We start from the raw sequence: 26,864 nt of genomic DNA on the forward strand, positions 1-26,864 counted from the left end.
CAGGTCTGTCTCGCCTGTGTTAAGCCCTCTGATTCGTTGACCATGTCTAAATGTCCATCCTCTCCCCCCTCCAGGGATGCTCAGCCTAGAGAGCGGGGAGCAGGAAGTGTTCGGCAGTCGCGTGGCCAGACTCAGAAGAGCGTTTGCTGGATCCGCCAGCAGCGGTGGGCCCACCTCTCCAGCCAAGCCCCCTCTGCCCAGCAAACCATTCACCTACAGGTGAACACCACCTCACTCAGGTAGCCTGACACCGAGGCAGTGGTCGGAGATGATGTGACGCTCACCTGAGAAGCTGACACATCTGACACACACCTGATACGCCTCACTTCAAGAAGGGCCCAAACTCTTGAACTGTATTGCTCAGCTCATGGCCCACTGCGTCACGTGACCCAGGTTGGCCCTTTTCCAAATTCACGGACACGGGGCCAGGGCCGAGCCAGGCTACCACGAACCCCTGTACCCTACAAAGATAGCAGGCTATTTTTTATTTTATTTAACCTTTATTTACCCAGGCAATTAAGAACACATTCTTATATACAAAAGCAGCCTGAAGGGGGAAATGGGAGGCTGAAAATAAACATGTTATGTGCACATCATTTACATCAACAATAATAAAATACATTAATATACAAAAATAATGATAGAAATAGACTAATACGAGAGACAATGAATGAATGAACATTGTAGAAACAGGAGCGGAGGTAGACAACCAACCAATCAGTGAATTAGGCGCCGACAGTCATGTCGCCAAAAAGTAATTAGACACTGTGAAAGGACTTCTTTAGCCTATTACACAGCGGCTGCTTTTAAACCAAGGAATTCTCACTTATTGAAGTCTCCAATTCGTGGACAGCTAATTGCAATAGGCCTTGCCTCGGGGTAGCCTACTACAAGGTCTAGTAGTTTTCCAGTCTCTCATCCCCAAGCCAAAAACAACCGCCCTGCCTTTCTTTAGCAGTGGAATATGCTACAGAAGATAGCTTTATGCTAGCCTATGATAGGCTATATTTAAAAGAGGCCAAATGTATGGCAGTAGCCTATTCTCATGATAGGGCCATCGACAACCATTTGCCAAACATTTCCAAACACGCTCCGTGGCTCTATGTGGTGTATTTACAGAGCACCTGTCCAGTAGGCCTATCCTATCTTTAGCCTATTATATCCCGGTTATGGACATAAGCTATCAGTTGTTTTCTAGAGCCAAAATCCACCCAGATCTTTCATTAAACAAATATAGACCTACATTTGCTAAATGTTTGCGAAGGTCGGTTTGGCGTGACATGTATTTGGCCAACAGCGTTTTATCAGCTCTTTTTCGCAGTAGCCTACTCAGTCTGCTCTCCAAAAAAAGAAAAACTCCCTGTGGAAAAAGTCCTGCCGCCTGGTCACGTGGCATTAAAGGCCCAGAAGGTTTTTCACCAGGCTGAACCTAAAGCTGAATTAATATCCTTCACTTCTATGTGTTTAAACATGCTCTGGTCTCCCACTAACTCACAGGTCAGGAGTCTCCCTTCTAAAAGATTCTGTACACGGTGTCTCAGTCCCACACGCAAACACACCCCTTTGTAAATATGCAGAGTGTGGGGACATGGCTCATTGCACATGACAGTAGGATATTATATTAATGATATAACAAAACAGCTGGACATGGATAGCAGCACAATAATTATTTGTATAACATGTTCATGTCTGACCGGTGGGAAAGGATGAACAGGTTATCGTGAATTCTATAAGGTTTCTGCAGAGAGAGCTGTGTGGGAATGTGGTTGCAAACCTATCCTACACTCTCTCTGTCCTTTCAACAGTTACTGTATGATAACAGTGTGATGTCACAGACATAACAAGGATCCTGTAATTAATCAAAAAAATGTATCAGATTTACTTCTTAGACAATTGCATTTCAATAAAGTTTACACATGAAAAATGTGAGCGTGTTCACCTTGAATCTTTAATGTGAGAATAGTGTGTGTCTGTGTCTGTGAGAGAGAATATGATATGAGAATATGAACCCAGATGTAAAAAAAACAAAAACATTAATTAACTATCTTTAGTAGGCTTTGCATAGCAGTGTAAGCTCAATATCTCTCTCTATCACACACACACACACACACACACGCACACACACACACACACACACACACGCACACACAGTCCTCTTAACTGTGATTGGTAACACTAGTTGTTTTCCTCAGTAGTTGTTTACGTGTCTGACCTCTGACCTCCAGCTCCCGGAGAGATCAGAAGCTGCTGAATTGAGGATCAAAAGAAATCCTGTAAACGTGATTATGGGGCAGGAGACACAGACAGAGACAGACTGAGATATCAGACAGAAATGCTAAGTTTAACAGTTTGTCTGTGAGCGCAGCTCTCTAACTCAATTAAGCTCTTAGTGTTCCATCTCCAGTGAGGAGTCAGAGCTGCCTGTCCTCATGCAGGCGGCCATGCTCACGCCACTGAGGACTAAACCAGTTCATACAACTTTATATCAACTATCACTAACATCCCTGGACTAGAGTATGATACATCTACAGGGTTCTGGGAGGACAGAGACATTATGTAAAAAAAAAAAAAAAATTATTATAAATATCACAATTTCACAATCCTTCTCTCTTTCAGCTCCCTCCCACAATGCAGTTCTCTCCTTGTTACAGATACACACTATCTGTATCTCCTGCTGTCTCTTCATTTCCTCCTCACTTGTTTCCCTTCTCTCTGCTTTTCCTGGTGCCTCTGTCTTCACCCCCCCCCCCCCCCACACACACACACACACACACACACACACACACACACACACACACACACACACACACACACACACACACACACACACACACAAACACAGACAGAAACACAGACACACACATACAAACACTGACACTCTCTCTTTCTCTCCATTCCATCTCTCTCTCCTCTGTCCTCTCTCTCTGCTCCTCTCTCCTTCCCTCCGTCCTCCTCTCTCTCTCTCTCTCTCTCTCCGGCCATCTTGCCGCTGCGGCTCCAGACTCTGCAGGCGTTTGGGGGGCGGGGGGGGGGGGGGGGCAGCAGACCTCGCGGGCAGCGGGTGACACAGATTTCCGGGGGAAGGGGGATTAATCTCAGAATCACTAGAAAGGTACTAGCAGGGGAAGCCGCCGATCCAGGAATTTCAAAATCCCTTTGTCTGTGTGAAAGAAATAATAGACTCTACCTACGAAGGAGAATGTTTCCCGTTCAGCGGAACGTTTTAATAGATGCTTGGTGCCTTTATTTCTAGTCTTTTGGCAGGTCTTCTGTTAACTGTGCGGAAAACAAGCGCGCAGGCGTACACACACACACACACACACACACACACACACACACACACACACTCCCTCTCTCTGTGATCCCCCTGACTGAAGGCACACAGGAAGTGCAGCCATGGCCCAATTATAGCGTGACACCTCGCCCCTGCCGTTTCCATGGTAACGCTATCCCCCCTGTCCCCCGGAGCGAGCCACGGAGGAATAAGGTCTTATCACATCAACCATCGTCACGGTAACCTCCAACCCCCCCCCCCCCCCCCCCCCACTCGCCTGTGCGAGCCCAGTGTTCTCGCCGTTCGCCCTGTAGGCTGCACAGTGTGTGTGTGAGAGAGAGAGAGGGTGTCTATGTGTGTGTCTTTGCATTCTATATGAGTGAGTGAGTGGATGTGTGAGTGGATGAATTGGGTAGTAGCTTACACACCAAGAGGACATAGACCCACGTCCTCAACACACACACACGCACGCACGCACGCACACACATACACACACACACACACCTAAATACACACAAACATGCACTGGCCATTTCTTTTCTTTTATTAAGAAGGCAAACAGATGCAGTATGTAAGAAGTGTACATTGTACTGAATGAATCATCATTCACACGCTACTGACATGAATATAAAAATGATTATTCACACGATGACTAACTACAAACTATAGCTCGTCTTAAAATGCCAAAGGCTTCAGACAATAATAGTATCCAGAATGAAACACGGACTTGAAATTACGTTTTCCAGACGAACACAGTACCTAATTTGTTTATGTTAGCCCAAGAGTTCACATATACTGAACACACTGGGGTCATGTTTGTTCTTGGTTGGGTATTCTGATTGTCAGAAGTGCTAGTTAGAAGCTGTTATGATGGTCTGTAGCTCCTTTGGGCCTCTGTATCAACCCTAAGGTACAGTCTGATCCACGAGTCTCCGGTCCCGTGACCGGCTTCCTTTTCAGCTCTTCACACTTCCTGTATTTGCAGATCTGGTGGCCGGTCTTGCGGTTGCGGCAGCTGTTGCACTGTTCACAGTTCGTCCGGCGTCGGCACGGCACGCACTCCCCGCAGCGCTTCCTTTTCCTCCTCCCGGCCCCGCCCCCCGGGGACGAGCTCTCGCCCCGCGGCCCCTCGGCCCCGCCCCCTCCAAGCACGCCGCCCCCTGCCCCCGCCAGGAACGCCGCCCCGGCCGTCAGAGGAAGGAGTCCGGGGTTCAGGGGGAACCAGGCCCCGAGCAAGGGCAGGAAGTCGGTCACGCAGCCCACAGAGTCCTCCTCGGCCCCGGACCCCCCCTCCCCGTCCCCCCCGGCCTCCCTGGCCCCCAGCCCCAGGCGGCCCTGCTCCGTGGCGGGGGTCAGCGTCAGCATCCCTGCCCGCATCAGGAGCTCGGCGGCGTGGGCCAGGTGGAGCCCGCTGGGGGACTCCCAGAGCGCGGAGCGGGCGGGGGCCCGGCGGTGCTTGGTCTGCCCAGGCGGGGAGGCCGTGTGCTGGGCTGCGGCAGGGTGGAGGAGGCCCCTGACGTCCACGGCCCCGGAGCCATGGTGGGCCAGGCTGCTGGCCGTGTACTGGGAGAGCGTGTAGGGCTGGGAGCGCTGCTTCAGGCTCCTCCTCAGGGGCTCGCTCACGATCCTGCTGCTGCTCCTCTGCTGCTCTGGGGAGGACGGACCAGTAAGGTCCAGGGCAGCGGACATAGTGTGTGTGTGTGTGTGTGTGTATGTGTGTGTGTGTGTGTGTGTGGAGGAGGGGAATAGGACCAATTTGGAAGAGACAACGGTCTCGCTGTCAGCTCGGCCGATGACAAATCTTTATTTTCCCATCCTCTGCCCTGTGGAGCTGAACAGTGAGATGGATGGACAGGGGAGCACGGAGGGAGAGAGACATGGGAATAAGAGAGAGGGGAATAAGGAGATATCAGATGTCAGAAAACCATTACAAATGTGTGTGCAGTCTTCAAACTCTAAATTCTAGTTTAATTCAGCAGTCTAAAATATGTCCACGATATACCACCTGATTAAATACACCTTTGTAGTGCCAGACGCTCTATAAATAATATGTAAGTGTACGTGTCCCTTTAAGGATTCCTGGGGATTTTATCAATGCAATCAATAACCAAGCAACAACAATATGCAAACATATGCGCATATGCGCAGGTCAAATTTGAAGCGCGCTTTTCAAATACATTTCGACGACTGATGTTCTGTGTGCAAGGCATAGTGCCAAAACGACATATGCGAAATGTATCGCGAATAGCATGTACTACGAAATCCTACCTTTTGTCTGGACTCGGTGACGCGCAGCGATGCGGTCGTGGTGACAAAAAAAAAGACGCTCTATTCCCTTTGACTATTTCTCCGATGTTTTGGAGAATAACACTTCAACAAGTCAAAAGATAGTCTCGAAATAAATATGTCAAGCAATAGCCAGTGGAAAAAGCTCTTAGTCTAGGCTTATACACAGCCTAGCGAGATTCTCCCACCCACGAACGCGATGACGAACTGACCGAAGACCCTCTGTCCGAGTGGTCTCTGCGGTGCCGCGCGTTACAGCAATTAGGAAACCGAGGAAAAGATTCGGACCTATCGAAAGTCTTTCGACCATCCTCGACAGCGGACACCGGGGAAAAAAACGACACGTTGTTTATTCGACCGATTGTGGCGTTATGGTTGGCTAGACTATGACCGACCGAATGTCCCGATTCCTTCCACCTCTCCGTCCCCGCTGTTCCCCGAGAGAGGAACATGCAAACACACCTCACAGAATTTAGGGGCGTCGCTTAAAATACGAAGTGGACTTTCTGTCATGAAATGTAGACGAACAAGCCATCCATCAAGCAGGAGGGCTCTCCCGTCAGTAGGAGCCTAATATAGCAGGGGAATGTGTCCCGCGGGACCTGCTGAACACAGCCTCCCCAAATAATGCAAATGTTAGATCAATTAATTAGTTTGAAGTGGTAATAAATAGTAGGATATATCAGTATAGCCATAACATTACGTTATCGTCAATAATGATCAAACCAAGAAAATAAATGGGACTGTGAAGTGTAGGCTTGTTGACATCGAGAGGTTTGAGTGTGAGAATGAGAGGTGAATCATGTGGGATTACTGGAATACCAGGAGACTGTGGATGGAAGCTGTTGGGTCAACCTAGGCTGTTTTGGAGGTGGTCTTCTACTCGCAAGGCTACTGCACCGCCGCATCTGCATGCTCTTCGGTTAGGTTGCTCCACAGGGCAGCCTAGTCCACTCCACCTCTTGTAGGAGTCCTGCCTGTTTGGCACGAAGCCAGATAAACTGTGCGTGTGGACCATTGGTGTGGTCCACAGCACTGAGGGGTGGTTAGATATTTGGGCAGTATATGGGGCAATAGCACCACCCAGTGGCAAGAGTCAGTACACCAAAGGCAGTATACCAGACATTCAAATCACCACCTTCCTTTTCAGAGGCGTGCCTCACCAGTGCATTCCTCGATATGGATTAAAGAGCATGGAACTGGAGCTGTGCTTACGATGAGCTCTTGAAATATGATTGGTTTATTTGAAAGCCTTATGAGAGAGCATACAAAGGGAACATTAAGAGAAACCTGGTTAGAACTGGGCCTCTGTAACATGCAAAATCACCACCACACTACATATTAAAATATTTGAGCACTTAAACAACTTTTATTCACAATAAACAGGAAAAACACTTCCCCACCGAGACAGTCCTATTCAGTAGAAAATTACTCTTTGACGGGACAATGAAAATATTTCCTAATATGTTGTCTTACTTTGTAGGCTACACTGGAACAGGCAACAATCTTACAGAGGATATGCACATCCTATTTTGTGTAAAAGTATAGCAATTCTACTTCATATGTGTTGCTCTTACGGTTGGTGCAAAGTCCCATGGTGTCACATTGATATGTACAGAATGGGGGGTACAGACCTGTGAAGGCAGTGAGAGCCACACTCCTGTTCTGACAGGACACTGAACCCCAGATTGCTCCCAATGAGCAGGCTAGCGCCTTGCATGGCGGCTGCCGCCATTGGTGTGTGAATGAGTGTGTGAATGGGTGAATGAGAGGCCTTCATTGTAAAGCGCTTTGGATAAAAGCGCTATATAAGTGCAGACCATTTACCATTTACCATGTTCTTCTTTAGACTATAGATCATCTCCAGCTCCTCTTTGTGAGTCTGAAGTACAGCTCTATGAGTACAGCTAGTGAGGCTAGAACCTAAACACTCCATATCCCTGAACACACACAATGAACGGGAACGGAATGGGTGGGAACTCATATTGGTAATTTATCAATATTTTGATTGTGACATTATGGTTGAACAGACAGAGACAGAGAGACAGGTGGGGTTGATGGGAAGGGACGGGCTCTCCTGGTTGGTCAGTCAGATTAAGCGTCCCTCTTCTTGATGATGAGGGGACCGACATTGTCGCCAGTCTTGTCGTTATGCTTGGCATGGGCACCATCACAGTAGGGGAACTGGAGATACAGAAAGGAGACACTTCAGCACTACAGATATACCTTACAAAACATCCAATATACCCTACAAACATCCAATATATCCTACAAAACATCCAATATGCCTTACAAAACATCCAATATATCCTACAAAACATCCAATATGCCCTACAAAACATCCAATATGCCCTACAAAACATCCAATATGGTAAATGGACTGCACTTATATAGCACTTTTCCACCTTAGCGGCACTCAAAGCGCTTTACAATGGCCTCTCATTCACCCATTCACACACATTCACACACTAATGGCGGTAGCTGCCATGCAAGGTGCTAACCTGCTCATTGGGAGTTATTTGGGGTTAGGTGTCTTGCTCAAGGACACTTCGACATGTGGACAGTTGGAGCTGGGATTCGAACCACTGACCCTTCGATCACTGAACGATCCACTCTACCAACTGAGCTACAGCCGCCCTACAAAACATCCAATATGCCCTACAAAACATCCAATATGCCTTAAAAAACATCCAATATGCCGTACAAAACATCCAATATGTCCTACAAAACATCCAATATGCCTTAAAAAACATCCAATATATCCTACAAAACATCCAATATATCCTACAAAACATCCAATATATCCTACAAAACATCCAATATATCCTACAAAACATCCAATATGTCCTACAAAACATCCAATATATCCTACAAAACATCCAATATGCCCTACAAAACATCCAATATGCCTTACAAAACATCCAATATACCCTACAAAACATCCAACTCTGCTCTCCAAATTCTACTTCTAGCTGACAGGTACTGAATGTATAAGGCTGGGTATCATGTTGGCTCCATAATGTTACTATTCCAAAAGACACTGATTCAAATCAAACACAATACACAACCAACCTAACAGTCCCTCAATGAATTTGAATAACTGATTAGGCAAGGAAAGTTTATTTGTATAGCACATTTCAGCAACAAGGCAATTCAAAGTGCTTTACATGAGACATTAAAAGCATCAAGACGAAGTGGAAGAAACACATAAAAGGTCATATAAAACGAAATGGACATTTAAGGACATTTAAAACAAAATGCAGGAAATATAAAATACAGGAATAAAAGTTACAGTGCAGTGTATGAATGATTAATTATTTGATATAATAAAAAGCAGCAGCGAAAAGAAAAGTCTTCAGTCTTGATTTAAAAGAACAGAGTTGCAGCAGACCTGCACTTAATACAAAATTATCAGCACTTAAGAAGCTTGATAAATACAGGCACAGAAATATATTTTGGCCCTAAACCATTCAACGCTTTATAAACCAACAGCATTATTTTAAAGTAAAGTCTTTTAAAGTCAAAAGTCCATTCATTGGTTTTGAAGTCCAAGTAGAGTTGTAAGTCTTTTTTTAAATTTAATTTTGTTAAGTTAATTCTAAAGTCATCAAATGTGTGACTCGAGTCTGACTTGAATCCAAGTCATGTGAGTTGAGTAAACCCAGCTCACCTTCTATCCTAAACCCAGCTCACCTTCTATCCTAAACCCAGCTCACCTTCTATCCTAAACCCAGCTCACCTTCTATCCTAAACCCAGCTCACCTTCTATCCTAAACCCAGCTCACCTTCTATCCTAAACCCAGCTCACCTTCTATCCTATACCCAGCTCACCTTCTATCCTAAACCCAGCTCACCTTCTATCCTAAACCCAGCTCACCTTCTATCCTAAACCCAGATCACCTTCTATCCTAAACCCAGCTCACCTTCTATCCTAAACCCAGCTCACCTTCTATCCTAAACCCAGCTCACCTTCTATCCTAAACCCAGATCACCTTCTATCCTAAACCCAGCTCACCTTCTATCCTAAACCCAGATCACCTTCTATCCTAAACCCAGCTCACCTTCTATCCTAAACCCAGATCACCTTCTATCCTAAACCCAGCTCACCTTCTATCCTTAACCCAGCTCACCTTCTTGGACCTCCAACAGCGGCAGTAGACGGCCTTGCTGCCGATGTCCTCCATGTCGAAGCTGTCCACCACCTTGGGCTTGTCCTTGCTGATGCTGGTGTTCACCCGCCCTTTCCTGCAGCCACAGCCAATCGCGTAGCGGCTTAGCAGGTAGCCGCAGAGGGCAGCCGCCACCGCCGCCGGGACCAGTATGGTCAGCTGGTCTGGTCAACACATGCATAAGAGAACACGCATAAACCTATCATGTGAGATGACACACGTATAAGCACATACACACCCACTCCAGTATGCAAATCTGAGAACCCGCGTGCGCGCGCACGCACACACACACACACACACACACACACACACACAACTAGGTAACATAGACTCTTTAAACGAGAGTGCTATATAGGCTATAAGCCTATAACAACAGAAGAACCCTCTGGAAAAAATAGATATAGAACCCTTCAGAACCGTAAGATGCTATTTGGAACCTTAAAAATGGTTATTTTTGTCCTGAAAAGAGTTTATACCCTTTTTCAGAGCATTCTATTTGTTTTTAGAGTTAACACATTAGCAATAATACAATGTTCTTCTTCCTGACCTGCACTTTAAATGCTTTCCATCTGAAACGAATGCATACGAACATGCATGATGTAGATCAGGCATTCCCAAACTGTGAGGCGGGCCTCCCCTGGGGGGCCCCAAAGAAATTCAGGGGAGGCGCGGAGAGATGCTTAGAACAACAACAAAAAAGAAGGAAAAACATGTTTTTTATTTTTAAAATGTCTATGGTTTTTATGAATGAAACATGATTTTAAAGGTCAGAAGATCAAAATAAATAATGGGAGAGATGTATATCAAATGTGTGGATAGTGCAGAGAGAGCCTCCCCCCGCAGGCATGAATGTATTGTGCGAAAACGTCATAACGTTAACTAGCAGCAGGTGCCACCGAGCTAACTTAGCTGTGTAACGTTATGGGCTAGCTAACGCTGCCTTGCATAATGGACACATTTGGGGGGTTGGGGGGGCGCGGGTGTGTCACTGTTTTCAGAGGGGAGGCCCACATTGATGGAGTTTGGGAACCCATGATGTAGATAGATCCATCTATAGCTTTATCTATAAATCTATCACTGCTGGTTTTAATCCATGAAAACATAAGCGTAGCTTATAAGAAGATAAGAGGGAGTCAAAATGCTTGAGTTGATTTTCACATGATTAAGTGAAAACTGAATTAAAGTCACTGGTGCAATTCTGATTACACTACGACATGGAAGGACCTAGAATCATGGGTGGAAGGGTATCCGCTCCAAGCTTTAATAGCTGACAAGGACTTATTCAAGGAGATAGCAGGGAAAATGGATCCAATAACTAAATTTACAATAGAAATCTGGAACAGGGTAATAAAACACTGTAAATTGGAGACAGATACAAGAATTCTAAGGTGGGTGGCTTATGATCCTAGTTAAGCCTGGGGTGGTTGATAAGAGATTTAAAACTTGGATGGGCAAAGACATTACTGCTATGTGTACCGTAGTGGAAAACTGGGATATAAAGAGTTTTCCAAATTTAAGGGAAAAGCATGATTTAGGGAAGGACGATTTTTTTAGATACTTGCAGTTGAGGGATTATTTTGAGAAGGAGGTGAGGGATAAGCACAATGAAACAAACTGTGCGATTAGAATATTAACTAATGCATATGAAAATAAAAAATGCAGAATAATTTCGGCTTTCTATCAGGGTTTAGTAGCATGTAGGGGAACCTCAACCTTTTATATAAAAGAAAAGTGGGAAAAGGATCTTAAAATGGATATAACTAATGAGGATTGGCATGGTATTTATAAGACAACATACAGCAACTAGTTCTTGGATTTGGAGGGAATTCAGTTGGAAGAATATATAGATTTTTTTTCCGTAACTCCAAAGATTACTGGAAGACGCCTATCGATACAGCAGCCATGCTGGAGGATGTGTAGTCATATGGAAGCAGACCATGTTCATGCGTTCTGGAGTTGTCGGAAGATGGATCTGTACTGGGATAATGTATGTAAGACATTGGAAGGAATATTGGAATATGCACTGCCTCAATCATGTACTGTGCTGCATTTGGGGAATTTGACCAATTATATTGTCAGGGGGGAGGATAAATACATAGTTAAAGTATTACTGGCCGCTAGTACGAAGGCAGAAACAAGGCTCTATAAGATGGAGAAACTTACTCACAGGTTAAGACTTCAAGAGGATTTATTTGAGGTAAAATGGGAGAAATGGTCGCGATACAAGACCCTTCTTAATGACATCACTGTGGGTGAATAGACATTGGACAACTGTATGGTTATATTGTGACAGACATTGTGAGAGTGCATAGCCCCTGTTTTGTTTTGTCTGTGAGAAAATTAGAAATACAATAAAGATTTAAGTGTTAAAAAAAAACTGAATAAAAGTCCAATAACTCAAAATGCTTAGCTTGACTCTTAACTCCAACAGACAAGCAGCCCCGGAGTCTCGAGCCTGACCGCAGATAACCCACCTCACATAACAGTAGTCTGTAGTACAGCCCTGGTCCAGGCTGGGGCTTTACCCTGGTCCAGGCTGGGGCTACACCCTGGTATACCGCCCTGCCAGGGACCAGTCAGACTCCGCACCTACAGACAATATTATTTCGTTACTCACGAAGATGAGAGCCTTTTCTCCAAGATGGCTACAGCTGTAGGCCCCCACAGTTGATATAAAAAGCACTTTTTGCACTTAAATAGCACATATCCACCAATGTCCACTAGCCTGGCTTTCCAACTCTGACCACGTGATCTCTCTCCACATAGAGAAACAGCATGTGAGATCACGTGATTAGGGTCATGAAGCCAGACTAGCGATACCATAATAATAGTATATAGGTGGATATTTAAGTGCAAAATGTTGCTTTTTATATAAAAGGTGGGGAGATACAACTGTTGCCATCTCTGAGAAAAGGCTTTCGAAAAATGTCTTCACTTCGGTAAGAAACTAAATATTGTCTGTAGATGCGGTAGATGCGTAGCCTAATGTAGACCGAGTCTACTGTATGGCGCAATGACTGGTCCTGGACCAGGGCGGTATACCGGGGTATAGTCCTGACCGAATACGAACCGACCTGGAGTCTGTAGTAGTGACACCTGAGATCCGGGCAACAGCGGACTACATGCGCTCTCGAGTTCTGCGCAGCTGCCAAGAGAGCAAAGCGTTTGCTGGGTGAATTAATCTACAAACGGGGAATATTATTCTGACTCGTAGTCGGCACAGAAACATGGTTTAAATTATGATTCAGCTATTGATATTCTGGTTTGTCGGGATTCGCGAGTCTAAGTCGATTGAGACATTGTGAGGGGCTGGATAAACATTTGCGACATAATATAAATCCTGATGGCAGATAGCAGCGGTGCGTTTGGGCAAAGGTGACACCAGATCACAAAGGTTCCACCAGATCACAGACGTGCCAAGCGCTTTCCCAAAGACATGGAAACAATCGCGCAAGGATTTGCAGGGTAGGATAAATACCGGGTCGCCTAAATACCGGGTCGCCTCCAGCGGCTTAGCCCTACAGTCTATATGGCTACTTAGGCCGACACTTAAGCCGAGTCCCGAGGTGCACCTGCTTTTGATGGCTTGTTTTTCCCAATCTGTCATCTGCAACCGACGACCACCTGTCTAAGGTTAACAGGTTTAACCATCATTAACCATTGGTTGATTAGTTAAACAAGTTGACCACTGGGGTGCAGTGCGGAGCGGTTTTATGGCAACATGACAGCATCTTGCATATAGTGGCCCAAAAAACAAGATTAGCCTACTTAAATGTGCAAACACTGAAAACTGGCCTAACCTGGCATTTCTATAATAGATTATCTATCTATCTAAAATAGATTAGCTGTTCATTATTTATAGAGCCCGATTCTGGGCATGGCATGAGTATCCAAATAGCGCCTACATTTAGAAGAATATTCCCTGGCCTGAGAATTAGTTTTACCTTTGGATATCCTGAATCCAGGGATGACTGCTGGCATTTGCAATGAAGGAAGCCCCGGTAAAGTTGGAGTTGACATCTTGGCTTGTTCAGTGGATTGTTTGCTACGACTCTGGTCAGTCGGTCACACTTATGGCTTAGCGCCCGGCCTGCGCGTCACTGGTGGGTTAACCAATAGGACAGGACAATCCATGTCCGTATTAAAATGGTTACACGTCAACAGTGGCTCCAATTTAGCAGTTGGATCAAATAATAAACCATGTTATGTATATTTCACTTAACATTATTCAAATCAACGGATAGTATTGCCAATTAGCTACTAATTCCAGCGAATTGACATTTAAGTCAAACTGATACATTCTCACATTCCCCCAACCAATGTATTTTACACTTGCAAACATTCTCAGATTTGTATCCCTTATTGTGGTAATTATAGCCATGGGGATTGTACAACCCAGGTCTGAATAAAGACTACAACAATGTTTCACAATTTCACCAAGTGTTTAGATAAAAGCTAGACGGTCCCTAAGCTGCAAACACTATAGCTTGGTTCCTGGGACAAAACACTGCTGTACTTTTCACCACCACTTCTCTCAAACAGGCCCTGGAAGTCTGTTCACCCCCTCCTCTCTCAAACAGGCCCTGGAAGTCTGTTCCCCACCTCTCTCTCAAACAGGCCCTGGAAGTCTGTTCACCTCCTCTCTCAAACAGGCCCTGGAAGTCTGTTCACCTCCTCTCTCAAACAGGCCCTGGAAGTCTGTTCACCTCCTCCTCTCTCAAACAGGCCCTGGAAGTCTGTTCACCTCCTCTCTCAAACAGGCCCTGGAAGTCTGTTCACCACCACCTCTCTCAAACAGGCCCTGGAAGTCTGTTCACCACCACCTCTCTCAAACAGGCCCTGGAAGTCTGTTCACCTCCACCTCTCTCAAACAGGCCCTGGAAGTCTGTTCACCACCTCCTCTCTCAAACAGGCCCTGGAAGTCTGTTCATCACCTCTCTCAAACAGGCCCTGGAAGTCAACAGTGGACACCAGAGTCATGGTTTTTATTACACAGTTTTAATCAACACACAAAGCTCAATGAGCCTCTCAGGTAATTCAATATACAGAGTTTGTGTGAGGAGCGCGTCCTCACACCCAGAGCCCAAGCAGTCCCACAGCCGCGCAGATGTTAGCCTCTAATTCAATAGCAAAAAGAAACAAAATAAAACAAAAAAAAGCAACCTAATGAGTTATAGGGGAAATAATAAAACGCAGGTTAAACTAAGAAAGTTTGCTTAAATACCTGGTCCAGAACCTCCCGTCTGTAAAGGTGGTGACAAAAAGGGAGTTGTGTGTCGGTGCGTATCTGTGCTCGTCGGAGAAGAACTCGGGTTATGGCAATGGTGGGGAAGAGAGGATAAATTCAAGTCCTTTCATAGAATCTGCGAGAGGAGACCAAAAGGCCATGTGTTCTGCTTCCATTTACAGCCTGCTAGGATTTTTAAAGAATTCCTTGTACAAAATACAGAGTGCTCTCAACAACGCAATGTGTGAGGAGGCTTTCCTGAAATCACCTTTCAACCTGGGAATATCAGGAAAACAAAACAAAAAAACCAGGGTGGGGAGTTTACTATGTCATCCGCCCCCCCCCCCCCCATCACCCCCCTCCAAAACCAAAGAAAAATAAAAGTCTCCTAGACTAACAGATGATAAGGAATGCTTTTAGACTCATAAACACATGGAGTGAGTAAGGACACAAGTAGGTAGGCGAGAATACAGGGGAGGAGAAGAGAAGGAGGGATGGGAGGAGGGGTACGGTTGCAGTTTGAGAATATGTACACCTTGGCTGCCTGGGTCAGGGGAGTTGGGGGAGGAGTAAGAGAGGAAAGAGGGTTTTGATAGGTGCTCTGATCATGGGGAGGCGTGGCTCAAAGAAAGCACTCCAATGGAAACCAACGAGATCTCTTTTATCTTTTTTGTTGATTTTGTTCTTCTTTTCTTCCGAAGCTCCCCTAATCTTCCGTGTCGAGGTGGTTCGCCATGATTCTACCCCAACACTACATTGCATACTTTTGTGTCCATTCCCGAGCTATTCTGTTGTATCTGCAAATAAAGAGAAAAAGGGCTTCAGTCTTTTTGCTTATTTACATTTACATGCAAATTATTAAATGTGTAAAATCATCCTGAGATGACAAGCTTTAGCAAACAGTCCCATTCATAAATTTAAAGGGAGAACCCAAGGGTCCAAAGCTAAAATCCAATGTTCATACATGTTTTTGAATACCACATGTACGCTTGATTTAGCTTCCTTGGTGCAATGGAACTGAGGGACCCTTCCGACACTGTGCGCCCAACAAGCTAGATCAAAAATGTATCCCAAGAGTAGGAAACGCTTTCCCACCCAGATCATTACTATGCATCTCCGAGGACGAGGGCGTCCATATTGAGCTTATCAACAAGATCAGCGCTCGGCTCTGGGATGTAGTCAGTAACGCTCCGATGGGTCGCAGTGAACGGACCAGCAGCAGCGCTACACACAACTCTGCTACACACAACTCTGCTACACAGTAGAACACTGCTACATGGAACACTGCTACACACAACTCTGCTACACACAACTCTGCTACATAGAACACTGTTACAAAGTAGAACACTGCTACACAGAACACTGCCACATAGTAAACATTGTTAGACAGAACACTGTTACACAGTAGAACAATGCTACACACAACACTGCTACATAACACTGTTACATAGAACACTGCAGAGAATACAGCTACATAGAACACTGCTATACAGTAGAACACTGTTACACAACACTGTTACACAGACCACTGTTACACAATAGAACACTGTTACACAGTAGACCACTGTGAAAGAACACTGCTACACAATAGAACACTGTTACACATTAGAACACTGCTACACAGAACACTCTTACACAGAACACTACTAGAGTAGAACACTGTTACACAGAACGGTGGTAAACAGTAGAACACTGTTACACAGAACGGTGGTAAACAGTAGAACCCTGTTACACAGAACGGTGGTAAACAGTAGAACCCTGTTACACGCTCCCCTGCCAAGGGGACTGGTAGATGAGAAAAATCCACCGGCCAAGTATTTTTTTTACCGGCCAAAATAATAAATTGCCTTTTTTTGTCACATTATACATCCGTTTCAGTACTTTTCATTCAGATAATAGTATTATGTTGAATACATGCTTAAGGAAGAGGCCAAAGTAAAATTTAAAATAAAGTAGTTTAATTCGATGCCTAGAAACATTGCAATTCATAGAAATTCAATTATTCATTTCCATTCACTTCCACAGTGTAGAATTATCCATAACTAGCTAACCCTACACAAATATGAGATATAAATCATCCAAGCCTTAACCTCATGGTCTTTTATGTGTTTATGAACAAAATACATATACTGTAACATATTCCCAGCCTGTCATCATGTAAAGTTAAACCTGAGCTGGATGAGCAGTGAAGTCAGTCAAGGAGGAACCAGTACCGTCTTCAGAGCTGATAAGATACATGACAAGCGATCAAAGACGTCCCTTCTGGTATGCTATGGAAGCCCAGAGACAGGATGGTACACATCTACTGTAGGTGTCGACTGTAGAAGCGCACGTCCTCTGAGGTAAATGGGAACGATTTTCTGTGCGCGAGTAGCCTTGTTTCACCAGTCTCTCCTAGTGCGCGAGGCTCTGCAACAGTCATGTGACTGAAAACTTTATTTGGTGCAGCGGGGGAGCTATTAAAGTGCAACACACAACAAACAGAACGCCGGTCTATGGCATGGATGTGGCGACTGGCGACTTAGCACGCATAATTTATTACATGACTCTATTGGTACAAACATTTACCCGCCAGCGTGGCGGATAGCCTCTGAAATTTAGTCGCCAAATGGGGGTGTTAATTTTCAGCCCTGGTTACACAGAACACTGCTACCCGAAACACAGCTACACAGTAGAACACTGTAGAACACAGTACAGCACAGAAGACCGTAGAACACAGAGGACCGTAGAACACAGAGGACTGTAGAACACAGAGGACTGTAGAACACAGAGGGCTGTAGAACACAGAAGACCGTAGAACACAGAAGACTGTAGAACACAGAGGACTGTAGAACACAGAAGGCCATAGAACACAGAAGGCCATAGAACACAGTACAGCACAGAAGACTGTAGAACACAGTAGAACACAGCAGACCGTAGAACACAGCAGACCGTAGAACACAGCAGACCGTAGAACACAGAAGACCGTAGAACACAGAAGACCGTAGAACACAGAAGACTGTAGAACACAGAAGACTGTAGAACACAGAAGACTGTAGAACACAGAAGACTGTAGAACACAGAGGACTGTAGAACACAGTAGAACACTGCAGACCGTAGAACACAGCAGACCGTAGAACACAGAGGACTGTAGAACACAGCAGACTGTAGAACACAGCAGACCGTAGAACACAGAGGGCCGTAGAACACAGAAGACCATAGAACACAGAGGACTGTAGAACACAGCAGACCGTAGAACACAGCAGACCGTAGAACACAGAGGACCGTAGAACACAGAGGACCGTAGAACACAGAAGACTGTAGAACACAGAGGACCGTAGAACACAGAAGACTGTAGAACACAGTAGAACACAGCAGACCGTAGAACACAGCAGACCGTAGAACACAGAGGGCCGTAGAACACAGAAGACCATAGAACACAGAGGACTGTAGAACACAGAAGACTGTAGAACACAGTAGAACACAGCAGACCGTAGAACACAGCAGACCGTAGAACACAGCAGACCGTAGAACACAGAGGACCGTAGAACACAGAGGACCGTAGAACACAGTAGAACACAGCAGACCGTAGAACCCAGTAGAACACAGCAGACCGTAGAACACTGCTAGAGATGTTCAGGGTGGTCAGTTTACTTTGTTGTCCAGCGTAACCATGGTGAAACATGGGCGTGTTACTGACGGTACCGGCCCAGACCCAGCTCTGGCGGTCCAATCTGGCAGTACTCACTTTTCCCTGTCCGTCTTGTAGATGCGGGCGATCTCCGGTACTAAGGGGTCGTCTGGGTTCGGGTCACACAGCAGTGAGCAGATAGACAGCAGAACTGAGGGAGTAGAGGAGCAGGTTCAGTTACATGAGGACATTGGAGAACGGAGGATGGACCGTAGACTATAGTAATGGCTAGACAGTATGGAAGCAGTTAGTTTGAGATATGCCATGATAGACTCAATCACAGGGTACAGCACCATTCAGGGCTGGTTCTTATCACAGCCTCTTCCCCTCCCCTTTCTTTGTCCTCCTTCCAGTGTTAATTTCATCAGCAAAACGATTGCGAGGAAGAGATGAAAATGCCATGATGACATTCCCAAGAAAAAAGATAACTATGATTAAACTTTTCTTTAATCATAGTTATCATCCACTTTTAATGGATGAAGAATTGCAGTTGCAGACATCTGGACATTCAATTTACCACAAGGCGTGATTTTTTCTCTCTCCCTCCAATCATAGGCAAGCATGCTTTTACAGAAGCAGAATCATCATCTAAGCCTGGATGTTTATGCATCCTACCCGTCTACTTTCTGTAGCACCGATGCACACACACAGTAGGGTTTTTGGCTTCAAGTTAACCTTGCTTAGTGTAAAGAAAGCTACGCATGGAGACACTTTACCTGCTATTGCTTTTAGAACCATTTACAATTGGGGGGATAATTAAGTAATAACGCACGCGAGGGAGTGCTTTATCGTGGTTATTGGCACGGCTGTGCAGAGGGAGTGCTTTATCATGGTTATATCACGGCTGTGCTGCGGTCAGAGGCACGAGAACGCAGCTCGAGTGCCGTAGCAAGCACCTCGTGTTTACGGAGCGATACCTTTACCGGTGATTTGCCCGTTCGTAAATCATGGTTATTGGCACGGCTCCAAATGTGTCTTGGCCAATCACAATGCGCGGCCACAACTAGCTGTTGTATAAATATCGATAAGGTGAAGCGATAAATATCACTGATTTAGCAGCCCTCACTGACGAACTGATCTGGCCATTCTTGAAGAGGACGATCATATGAACTATGCCCGATGTCCTCAACAGAGAAATCTGGCCTTTAAAATCCGCATCATAGATCTGTTCTGTATCGGACAAATTAAAGGATATTGTCCATCACCAATCTTATCCCTTGAACAAATATGTGCCATGTTGATCCATGGCCGTTCAATTATTCCATCCCTACTGTATTCCAAGTTACCTTACCTTACCTTACCTTAAAAGGCAGGGTGAGCGGTTGCTCTACTGTCCCCTAGGGGTGTCCCCTATATTTCATATCAAAATATTGTCCACTGTCCGGACGATTTCGATATACTGTATGACAATATGAGAACAAGCTAGGGCTGTCAATAGAGCTCAGAAATTATATTTGACTTTATTACATATTTTCAGAAAATCAGAATGTTAGATTATTGCCATTATATTTTGCATAGAAAATTACACAATTACACACTGGTCAGTACCAGTTCTAACCACAAGAGGGTGCATGGCACCTATTGTCCAGAACAAGCACAAACGGTAATGTGAACTAATGTTTTGTGTGTCTGTCTCTGACAACATTCAAGTGTTCACTGGATTCAAGTAGGCTATTTAAGTAACACCCTGTCCCATGTATGCGTATGACACAAATCAACTCATGTCTGGTAGGCTAGACTGTTCGCCAAAAAGATGAGACCGTCCACTTGATCAGTGTGTGTCTTGTTTACAATGTACCTACCGAGGAGAACACGCACTTGGATGTGACGGAAGTAAGTATTGCCACAGATAGAGATTGATAAAGATACAGTGGTTTGGTGTTGGTGTTTTCTCACCCATGTTGAAAAGAATGAATACAGGGTTTTTCCTGCATAGAGAATTACGAGGAATCAAATTTTGTGCCGTCTCCAGCTCGACAAAAAAAAACCCACTAAGACCTGCCAACCTGTACACATGTTGCGTAGTATGTACTATATTTTGTTTTCCAATGATTTATGTTGTAAAATTTTAATCTGTGCGAGTGCACATAATTGATCCAATGCAACCTTTTTTCCATTCAGATGATTCGCTAGTTACACACTAGTTACAAACAAAAGTTTTCCTCACTTGACTTAAACGCCTAAAACAGCCATATCTTGACTTAGCAGGGTCACAGAAACAGGGTTGGGACTGGGACAAAGCTCTCAACTTCAAACACATCTAGCACCTTGCGCTCAAGTTATCCAGCTCAGTTTATTGAACAGACAATGCTTTCTCTATGGGAGAAGGGAGCCTCTTTCATTGACATGAAACCACTAGTGTACTGTGTAGCCTACATGTTTGGCTTGACAAGTCATAGTGCCTTGATGTGCCCTCACAAATGTTCTAGGCTGTTCATTAAAAAAACACAATGAAATCAGATAAGGTAGGCTAATATAGTTAGGCAGACAAGCTAATCCAGCACACATTAGTGCATAGAAAATTCCCCAGAATGCAGGAAATTAATCTTTTGATGCACAAAATGTCCTGAGGGAGGATTACCAGACCCCTCACTTAAGGTACCACCTTCGCCTCATTTTCAGCCAGGCTAAACCCGGAATACTAATGTGGGATGTGTTTTGGCATGATTAGAAGATGGGCGGGACTCTGTGTGACATTTGACACGTGCTATAGCCTACTAATCAAATCTACATTTTAAAAATCCATTGCACATTTTTCCCCCCCAAAGGCAACGATTCGTCAAAGTTGTAATATTTATTTGACAGCCCTACTTCTACTGTGTTCTAGAGCATACCTTTGGAGATGGTGAGGGCGGGAGACCACTGCGATCGCAAGATGTCGAGACAGATGCTGCCGTTGCTGTTGATGTTTGGGTGGTAGATTCTTGTGGTAAACGCAACCTGCCGAAAGGGAAGGGAGTAAGAGTGAGGGTTAGAGTAAGAGTGAGGGTTAGAGTAAGAGTGAGGGTTAGGGTTAGAGTAAGAGTGAGGGTTAGAGTGAGGTTGTTGGTTGGGTATAGAAAATGAAATGCACTGGAATGGATAGTCAGTGTATCATTAAATAAATTACGGAGGTACGACATTAGGAAATCAAATAATGGCAAATGCATAACATGTTTGTGTATTTGGATGTCCATGGGTGTGTGTGTTACAGTTGAATTTGTGTTGGCTACATATTTTGCAACAACACCAGCATCCATATAAGATAAACATACACAGAGTTGCTCAAAAGCCCACTATTTCAACAAGCTTTGGTTGGGTTAGGGTTGGGTTAGGGTTGGGTTGGGCTTAGGCAGGGGCATCATGCATGAGAAGAGGAAAGATCTGCACACTGATTTCTCCCGGTCCACTTTATTGAGAATATCGCAACGTTTCGACCCTTAGGTCTTCGTCAGTATGAAGTATATTGAATCTGATATACTGAATAGCCTAATATTTGGATGACCTGTTCATCAGTTAAGGACAACCTTAATCTAAATGTATGCAAGCAGACCATGAAAACGTGTTTATCTGGGACGAGGCGAGGGGGGGGCTTCCAGGTCCAGTGTTCATTTGGAAGAAACCAAATTCACCGGAAAAGAGGGTGTTTGGCTTTTTGAAAGAGGTTATGGTGGCTTTTGAGGTGGTCTATGACATAATTAAAATAATACTGTACATTCAGCTCAGTAGAGAAAATAATATAGCTCATAGCTCCGCATTGTAAAATGTAATGGTAAACAAACAATAACAGAAATGTAATAAAATAAAAAATAAAATAACACCCCCAAATCTGAGGGGGCACGTGCCCCCTCAAGTTCTATAGGCATGACGCTTCTGGGATTAGGGTTATTACCAATCAGCAGCCAATATTACGAGCAGGTTTATTCAAGGACACCAATTTTTTTTTTTTTTATGATAGCACAGTACAGTGTCGTTCTGAGCATATTCAAATGCCACAGACTACAGCTGTCACATTCTGCTGGTCAGCCCACATGTGTTAAAGGCAGACGATAAACAAGCCTTTATGGTGCAAGTCCTGTGTGTACTTCTGTCTTACCTTTGGCGGTTTGAAGGGGTAGTCTGTGGGAAAGTGAATGGTCAGGAAGAACACCCCACCTTGGTAAGGACTGTCATTCTGTCACAGAGAGAGAAAATAGCAGATCAACATAAGCACCTTCCATCATAGCAGAACTCCAACAACAGAATCCTGAACAGAGAAATACTATACAGTACAATAGTCCCTACAATGGATTGGGAGAGAGGAATTGATATGCTGCTGCCTGGGGTTCTTCTGGTAATCATACTTACAGGTCCCATTATTGTGGCTTGCCAGTGAAACACTGAGAGAGAGAGAGAGAGAGAGAGAGAGAGGAGACAGAGAGAGGTTCTGTAAAAACAGTCGGCAAATGCAACAAACAAACTTGCAGTCAGGCATTAAGTTTTATGTCTCATATATGACATTTGCAGTACCATTTAACCATCGTAAAAACAGATTGAGACATCAAATAGCTATCAGAACAACCACACACATGTGCATTTGAATTGAAGCAAATATTACCAAGGTGACGTAATTCATTACCAAAACACAGAGGGGTGGCCTATTGTTATGTAAAGTTCCTGTAGGAACCCATGAAAAGGTCTCGCGAGTAAGAGAACCTCAGACCAACTTAGCAGACCTAAGATGAGACAAAATAATGTGTGTAACAGCGAGTCACACAGCCATCTGATCCATTCTGTCACCGTCACAATACAGGAAGAATCCATATCACCTGGCATCATAATTGCTACATGGGTGACAGCATCTCACAGTGACAATAACATCCATGAAAGAAACAGCGAAGCGATAACTCTGTATGGAATTATGAATAAGTGAGAAACTCAGTGATTTGACTGCCTCAAAAGGTCTGAGGTGATATGATATCATTCCCTTGATGTAGTGCCTCTGTGGTCTATCACAAAGACTTGAGCTTTTAAAATAGCTTGGCAACAGGACAGGTACTGGGACACATTGACTAACTTTAATTGGTACTTTTGTAAAAGGTGACGGCCAATGTAATGTGTGACAAGAAATGCAATGTCTTGAGGTGAACCACCTTTACTGGAGAAAGGAAAGATTTTTTTTTTTAAGCCATTGAATACAATTCTGAACCAGAAATGAAACTGAAATAGATGGAGTTGGACAGATTCTTTAGCATGGACCTCATGTAAGACATCTACAGATATCATGTGAATCGGCCACAAAACCACCAAATCAAATCACACCAGGGATTCTTATTTGGCTCAACTCTTGATGGCCACTGCCAGCCTGTCGAGAAGAACTGCAAGAGAGCTTTAAAGAATGAATGGTTCATTGGGGTTAAAAACGGACCACTTGCACCACAGGTTCTGGTTGGGAGGAAACTTACTGTCATCCCCTACTGGTCCTGCTGAACACTGGGCTGGAGGATCCCGTGCCAAGTCATTCAACTCCTGGGTGGAGAGAGAGAAGGTAGATACATACATAGTCATTCAACTCCTGGATGGAGAGAGAGAAGGTAGATACATACATAGTCATTCAACTCCTGGATGGAGAGAGAGAAGGTTGTTACATATCGGCCAAAACAGTTTTTAAAGGTTAAAAACAAACCACAAAACGTGTGTGATAAGTGGAAACAGTATTCTTAAAATGAGGGGCATGAAATTCAAATACATCCAGGCAATAGATGTACACATCACATTCTGATCAGACACAGCCCTAACCCTAACTTCACCTAGCTACCATCCTTATTATTATTATTATTCTGTTTTTGACATCCACACAAGTTAGCTAGCCTTCATCACAAGTGACATGTGTGAAAACAAATGCCAAAGTCATACTCCAACTACACCTCACAGCCAGCAGCTAATGTGACACTTAAGAGTTCACTGTGAAATTGAATTACTCAAGTAATAGACAGTAAAACAGACAGTAACCCCCATAAAATGTCAGATGGCCCCATAAAATTGGCACTTCCCATCTTACTAACACTGAATGATACAAAGCCCTTCAATTGCCTAAACGCAAGCAGTGAGACTGCCTGCTTCCATGTGTAGGAGCAGCATTGGTCTTACATAAGTCAAACTATCCCTGCTGTCGACCAGAGATACTGATGTACTTTAACACAACGTCACGTCCATATCTATGGTCACATCAGACACCGGGTGTGACAAACGGCTAACTTATAAACTATTAGCTGGATTAGCTGGCTACCACACTGGTTCACTAGCTGAGCTGCATGGCCATGAGGGTTTAATATGTTAACCTCAAAGGCAAAGAACAGCCCTACGATATGGAAAGTCACCTAAACTTAAGTATTAGCCTGGCTAACGTTAGCTCACATGCTATCGGCCCTCTGGCATTGGGGACCGTGAGCTAGCTAGCGTTAGCTTGATAGCAACGTCATGGCTTAGATAGCTGGTAAGAGGCCCTTTATACTGCATTATAAACAGCCAGGGTTGTGTATTCCCTTCTGTGAATGGCTTTGACGTTGTGGGAAATTGGCACATACGAGCTAACAGTGATTTGGATAAGCTAACTAACTCGGTATCTACGGTGGAGGGCCTAGTTTGTCTAGAAGCGCACCCAACAAGTCGCTTAGCTTCACGGCAGTAAGGGTGCGTTCGTTTGTGGTCGGAGGTGGCGAGTCGCTAGTGGCAAAATACCCACCTCCGACCTGTGTGCATTCGAGCTATATACCATTATATCACAGTTACCTAGTTATATCTATATACCATTATATCACAGTTACCTAGTTATATCTATATACCATTATATCAGTTACCTAGTTATATCTATATACCATTATATCAGTTATATCTATATACCATTATATCAGTTATATCTATATACCATTATATCAGTTACCTAGTTATATCTATATACCATTATATCACAGTTACCTAGTTATATCTATATACCATTATATCAGTTACCTAGTTATATCTATATACCATTATATCACAGTTACCTAGTTATATCTATATACCATTATATCACAGTTACCTAGTTATATCTATATACCATTATATCAGTTACCTAGTTATATCTATATACCATTATATCACAGTTAACTAGTTATATCTAGTGCATTCGAGCAACTGGGGGCTGAGAAACATCCGAATTTGCGACGAGGAAGTGCGAGTTCATGCGGTGTTTTATTAAATCATTCCTAGTAGCAAGTCGCAAATTGCCACCTCCCAGTTATAAACGAACGCACCCTAAGGATACACTAGATAGGCTAGCTAGCACTAGCTTGCGTTAGCTGTGTTAGCTGAACAGGCTGTTAGCAGGGCAAGAGAGCTAGCAGGGCTATGCCTGGATAACGGGTAGGTTACTAGCGTACCAACTGGACATCTAACCCACAATATGTACAACATTAGATGACAAATAAACAATCAAATAGTATTAAAAAAACAAGAGGAATTAACCAGTTTGATTGATCTAACTGCGAACCAGTGGGCCTGTGGTTCACTTCCTTCTCTTACCTTGTGGATTCTTTTCAGGGCCATTGTTGTGCTGTCACCGAAAATGTGTAGTTATTCGATTGAAATGGCGGTTGATGTCTTTATCCAAAGGGTAACACCTTTTATTAAATACCGATATAAACAATCACTCTCATAAGCAGTCGCCGATACAAGTTTTGAGGCGAAACTGAGAGATAGTTAGGGGAGAACCGCGGTCCTTCCTCCTGCAGCAGCGGCTACCAAACCACTCACTCTGCACTTGTGGTGGAAACCCCTCCGCCAACATGCTCATCCATCACTAGGTTTTCAGCACGGTAGTGGCTAGTTCCCATAAACGCAGGGACCGGTAAAACCCTGACCCCAACCCTAAACCTAGCCTAACCCTTACCCAAACCCTAAATATAACCCTTAAACCTAGCCCTAACCTTAAACCTAACCCTAACCTTAACACCAGCCCTTTACCTAACCCTAACGTAACCCTAAACGGCCTCTGCGGTTATGGGAACTAGCATTTACCCACTTTCAGCACCACGGAGGATTGCGCGCCGACAACACATTAGTGCAATTGCCGTCATTCCGGTTCTGGACAGGGGACGGGATAGGATTAGTTCACATGGAGGATTCGAGCCAAGATGGCTTCCAAGCGCATATTTTGCACGGATGCGAGTTTTTACGAGAGCTCTGTCTTAGAAAATGGTTCACACTACCACATTCTACAATTGCGATATGATTGCATAC

At 44.4% G+C, this 26,864-nt stretch overlaps 4 protein-coding genes across 4 annotated transcripts in view; 1 reads left to right on the forward strand and 3 right to left on the reverse strand.

Annotated features, from left to right (window-relative positions):
* The window catches only part of LOC311319457 (uncharacterized protein), a gene marked incomplete at both ends in the record, with an annotated part of 10,856 nt that extends 10,633 nt beyond the window's left edge, over nucleotides 1-223 (forward strand). Inside the window, one exon of the mRNA XM_084451018.1 lies at nucleotides 75-223. Within this exon, the coding sequence (XP_084307144.1) occupies nucleotides 75-223 (149 nt within the window). The remainder of the gene's footprint in view (nucleotides 1-74) is intronic.
* Nucleotides 224-4,129: 3,906 nt separating this feature from the next.
* On the reverse strand, nucleotides 4,130-5,635 carry cxxc5b (CXXC finger protein 5b; the record flags this gene model as incomplete). The annotated part of the gene is made up of 2 exons (XM_084451019.1): nucleotides 5,543-5,635; nucleotides 4,130-5,105 (listed from the first exon to the last, which is right to left on the reverse strand). Exon 2 carries the CDS (start codon nucleotides 4,961-4,963, stop codon nucleotides 4,130-4,132), a length of 834 nt encoding a protein of 277 aa, XP_084307145.1. The 5' UTR covers nucleotides 4,964-5,105; nucleotides 5,543-5,635.
* A 1,812-nt stretch (nucleotides 5,636-7,447) lies between these two features.
* LOC311319206 (CDGSH iron-sulfur domain-containing protein 1) lies at nucleotides 7,448-13,787 on the reverse strand. Its single transcript, XM_084450683.1, has 3 exons — nucleotides 13,674-13,787; nucleotides 9,691-9,893; nucleotides 7,448-7,744 (listed from the first exon to the last, which is right to left on the reverse strand). Exons 1-3 carry the CDS (start codon nucleotides 13,747-13,749, stop codon nucleotides 7,655-7,657), a joined length of 369 nt encoding a protein of 122 aa, XP_084306809.1. The 5' UTR covers nucleotides 13,750-13,787; the 3' UTR covers nucleotides 7,448-7,654.
* Nucleotides 13,788-14,762: 975 nt separating this feature from the next.
* On the reverse strand, nucleotides 14,763-26,365 carry ube2d2 (ubiquitin-conjugating enzyme E2D 2). Its single transcript, XM_084450681.1, has 7 exons — nucleotides 26,148-26,365; nucleotides 24,050-24,113; nucleotides 22,953-22,984; nucleotides 22,702-22,779; nucleotides 21,461-21,566; nucleotides 18,684-18,777; nucleotides 14,763-15,753 (listed from the first exon to the last, which is right to left on the reverse strand). The coding sequence occupies exons 1-7, from the start codon at nucleotides 26,169-26,171 to the stop codon at nucleotides 15,708-15,710; spliced, it is 444 nt and encodes a 147-aa protein (XP_084306807.1). The 5' UTR covers nucleotides 26,172-26,365; the 3' UTR covers nucleotides 14,763-15,707.
* Nucleotides 26,366-26,864: the final 499 nt, after the last annotated feature.

This window comes from Borostomias antarcticus, assembly GCF_949987555.1.
Source record: "Borostomias antarcticus genome assembly, chromosome: 16".
Classification (NCBI taxonomy): domain Eukaryota; kingdom Metazoa; phylum Chordata; class Actinopteri; order Stomiiformes; family Stomiidae; genus Borostomias; species Borostomias antarcticus.

Coding starts and splice junctions, on each gene's coding strand:
- ube2d2 (XM_084450681.1), bottom strand. CDS start 26,171: ATGGCCCTGAAAAGAATCCACAAG. Junction 24,114..26,147: donor CCCTGAAAAGAATCCACAAG/GTAAGAGAAGGA, acceptor CTCTCCACCCAG/GAGTTGAATGACTTGGCACG. Junction 15,754..18,683: donor TACAAGACGGACAGGGAAAA/GTGAGTACTGCC, acceptor CTTTATTTGCAG/ATACAACAGAATAGCTCGGG.
- LOC311319206 (XM_084450683.1), bottom strand. CDS start 13,749: ATGTCAACTCCAACTTTACCGGGGCTTCCTTCATTGCAAATGCCAGCA. Junction 9,894..13,673: donor TGGATTCAGGATATCCAAAG/GTAAAACTAATT, acceptor TGTGTTGACCAG/ACCAGCTGACCATACTGGTC. Junction 7,745..9,690: donor GCTGTTGGAGGTCCAAGAAG/GTGAGCTGGGTT, acceptor CTGTATCTCCAG/TTCCCCTACTGTGATGGTGC.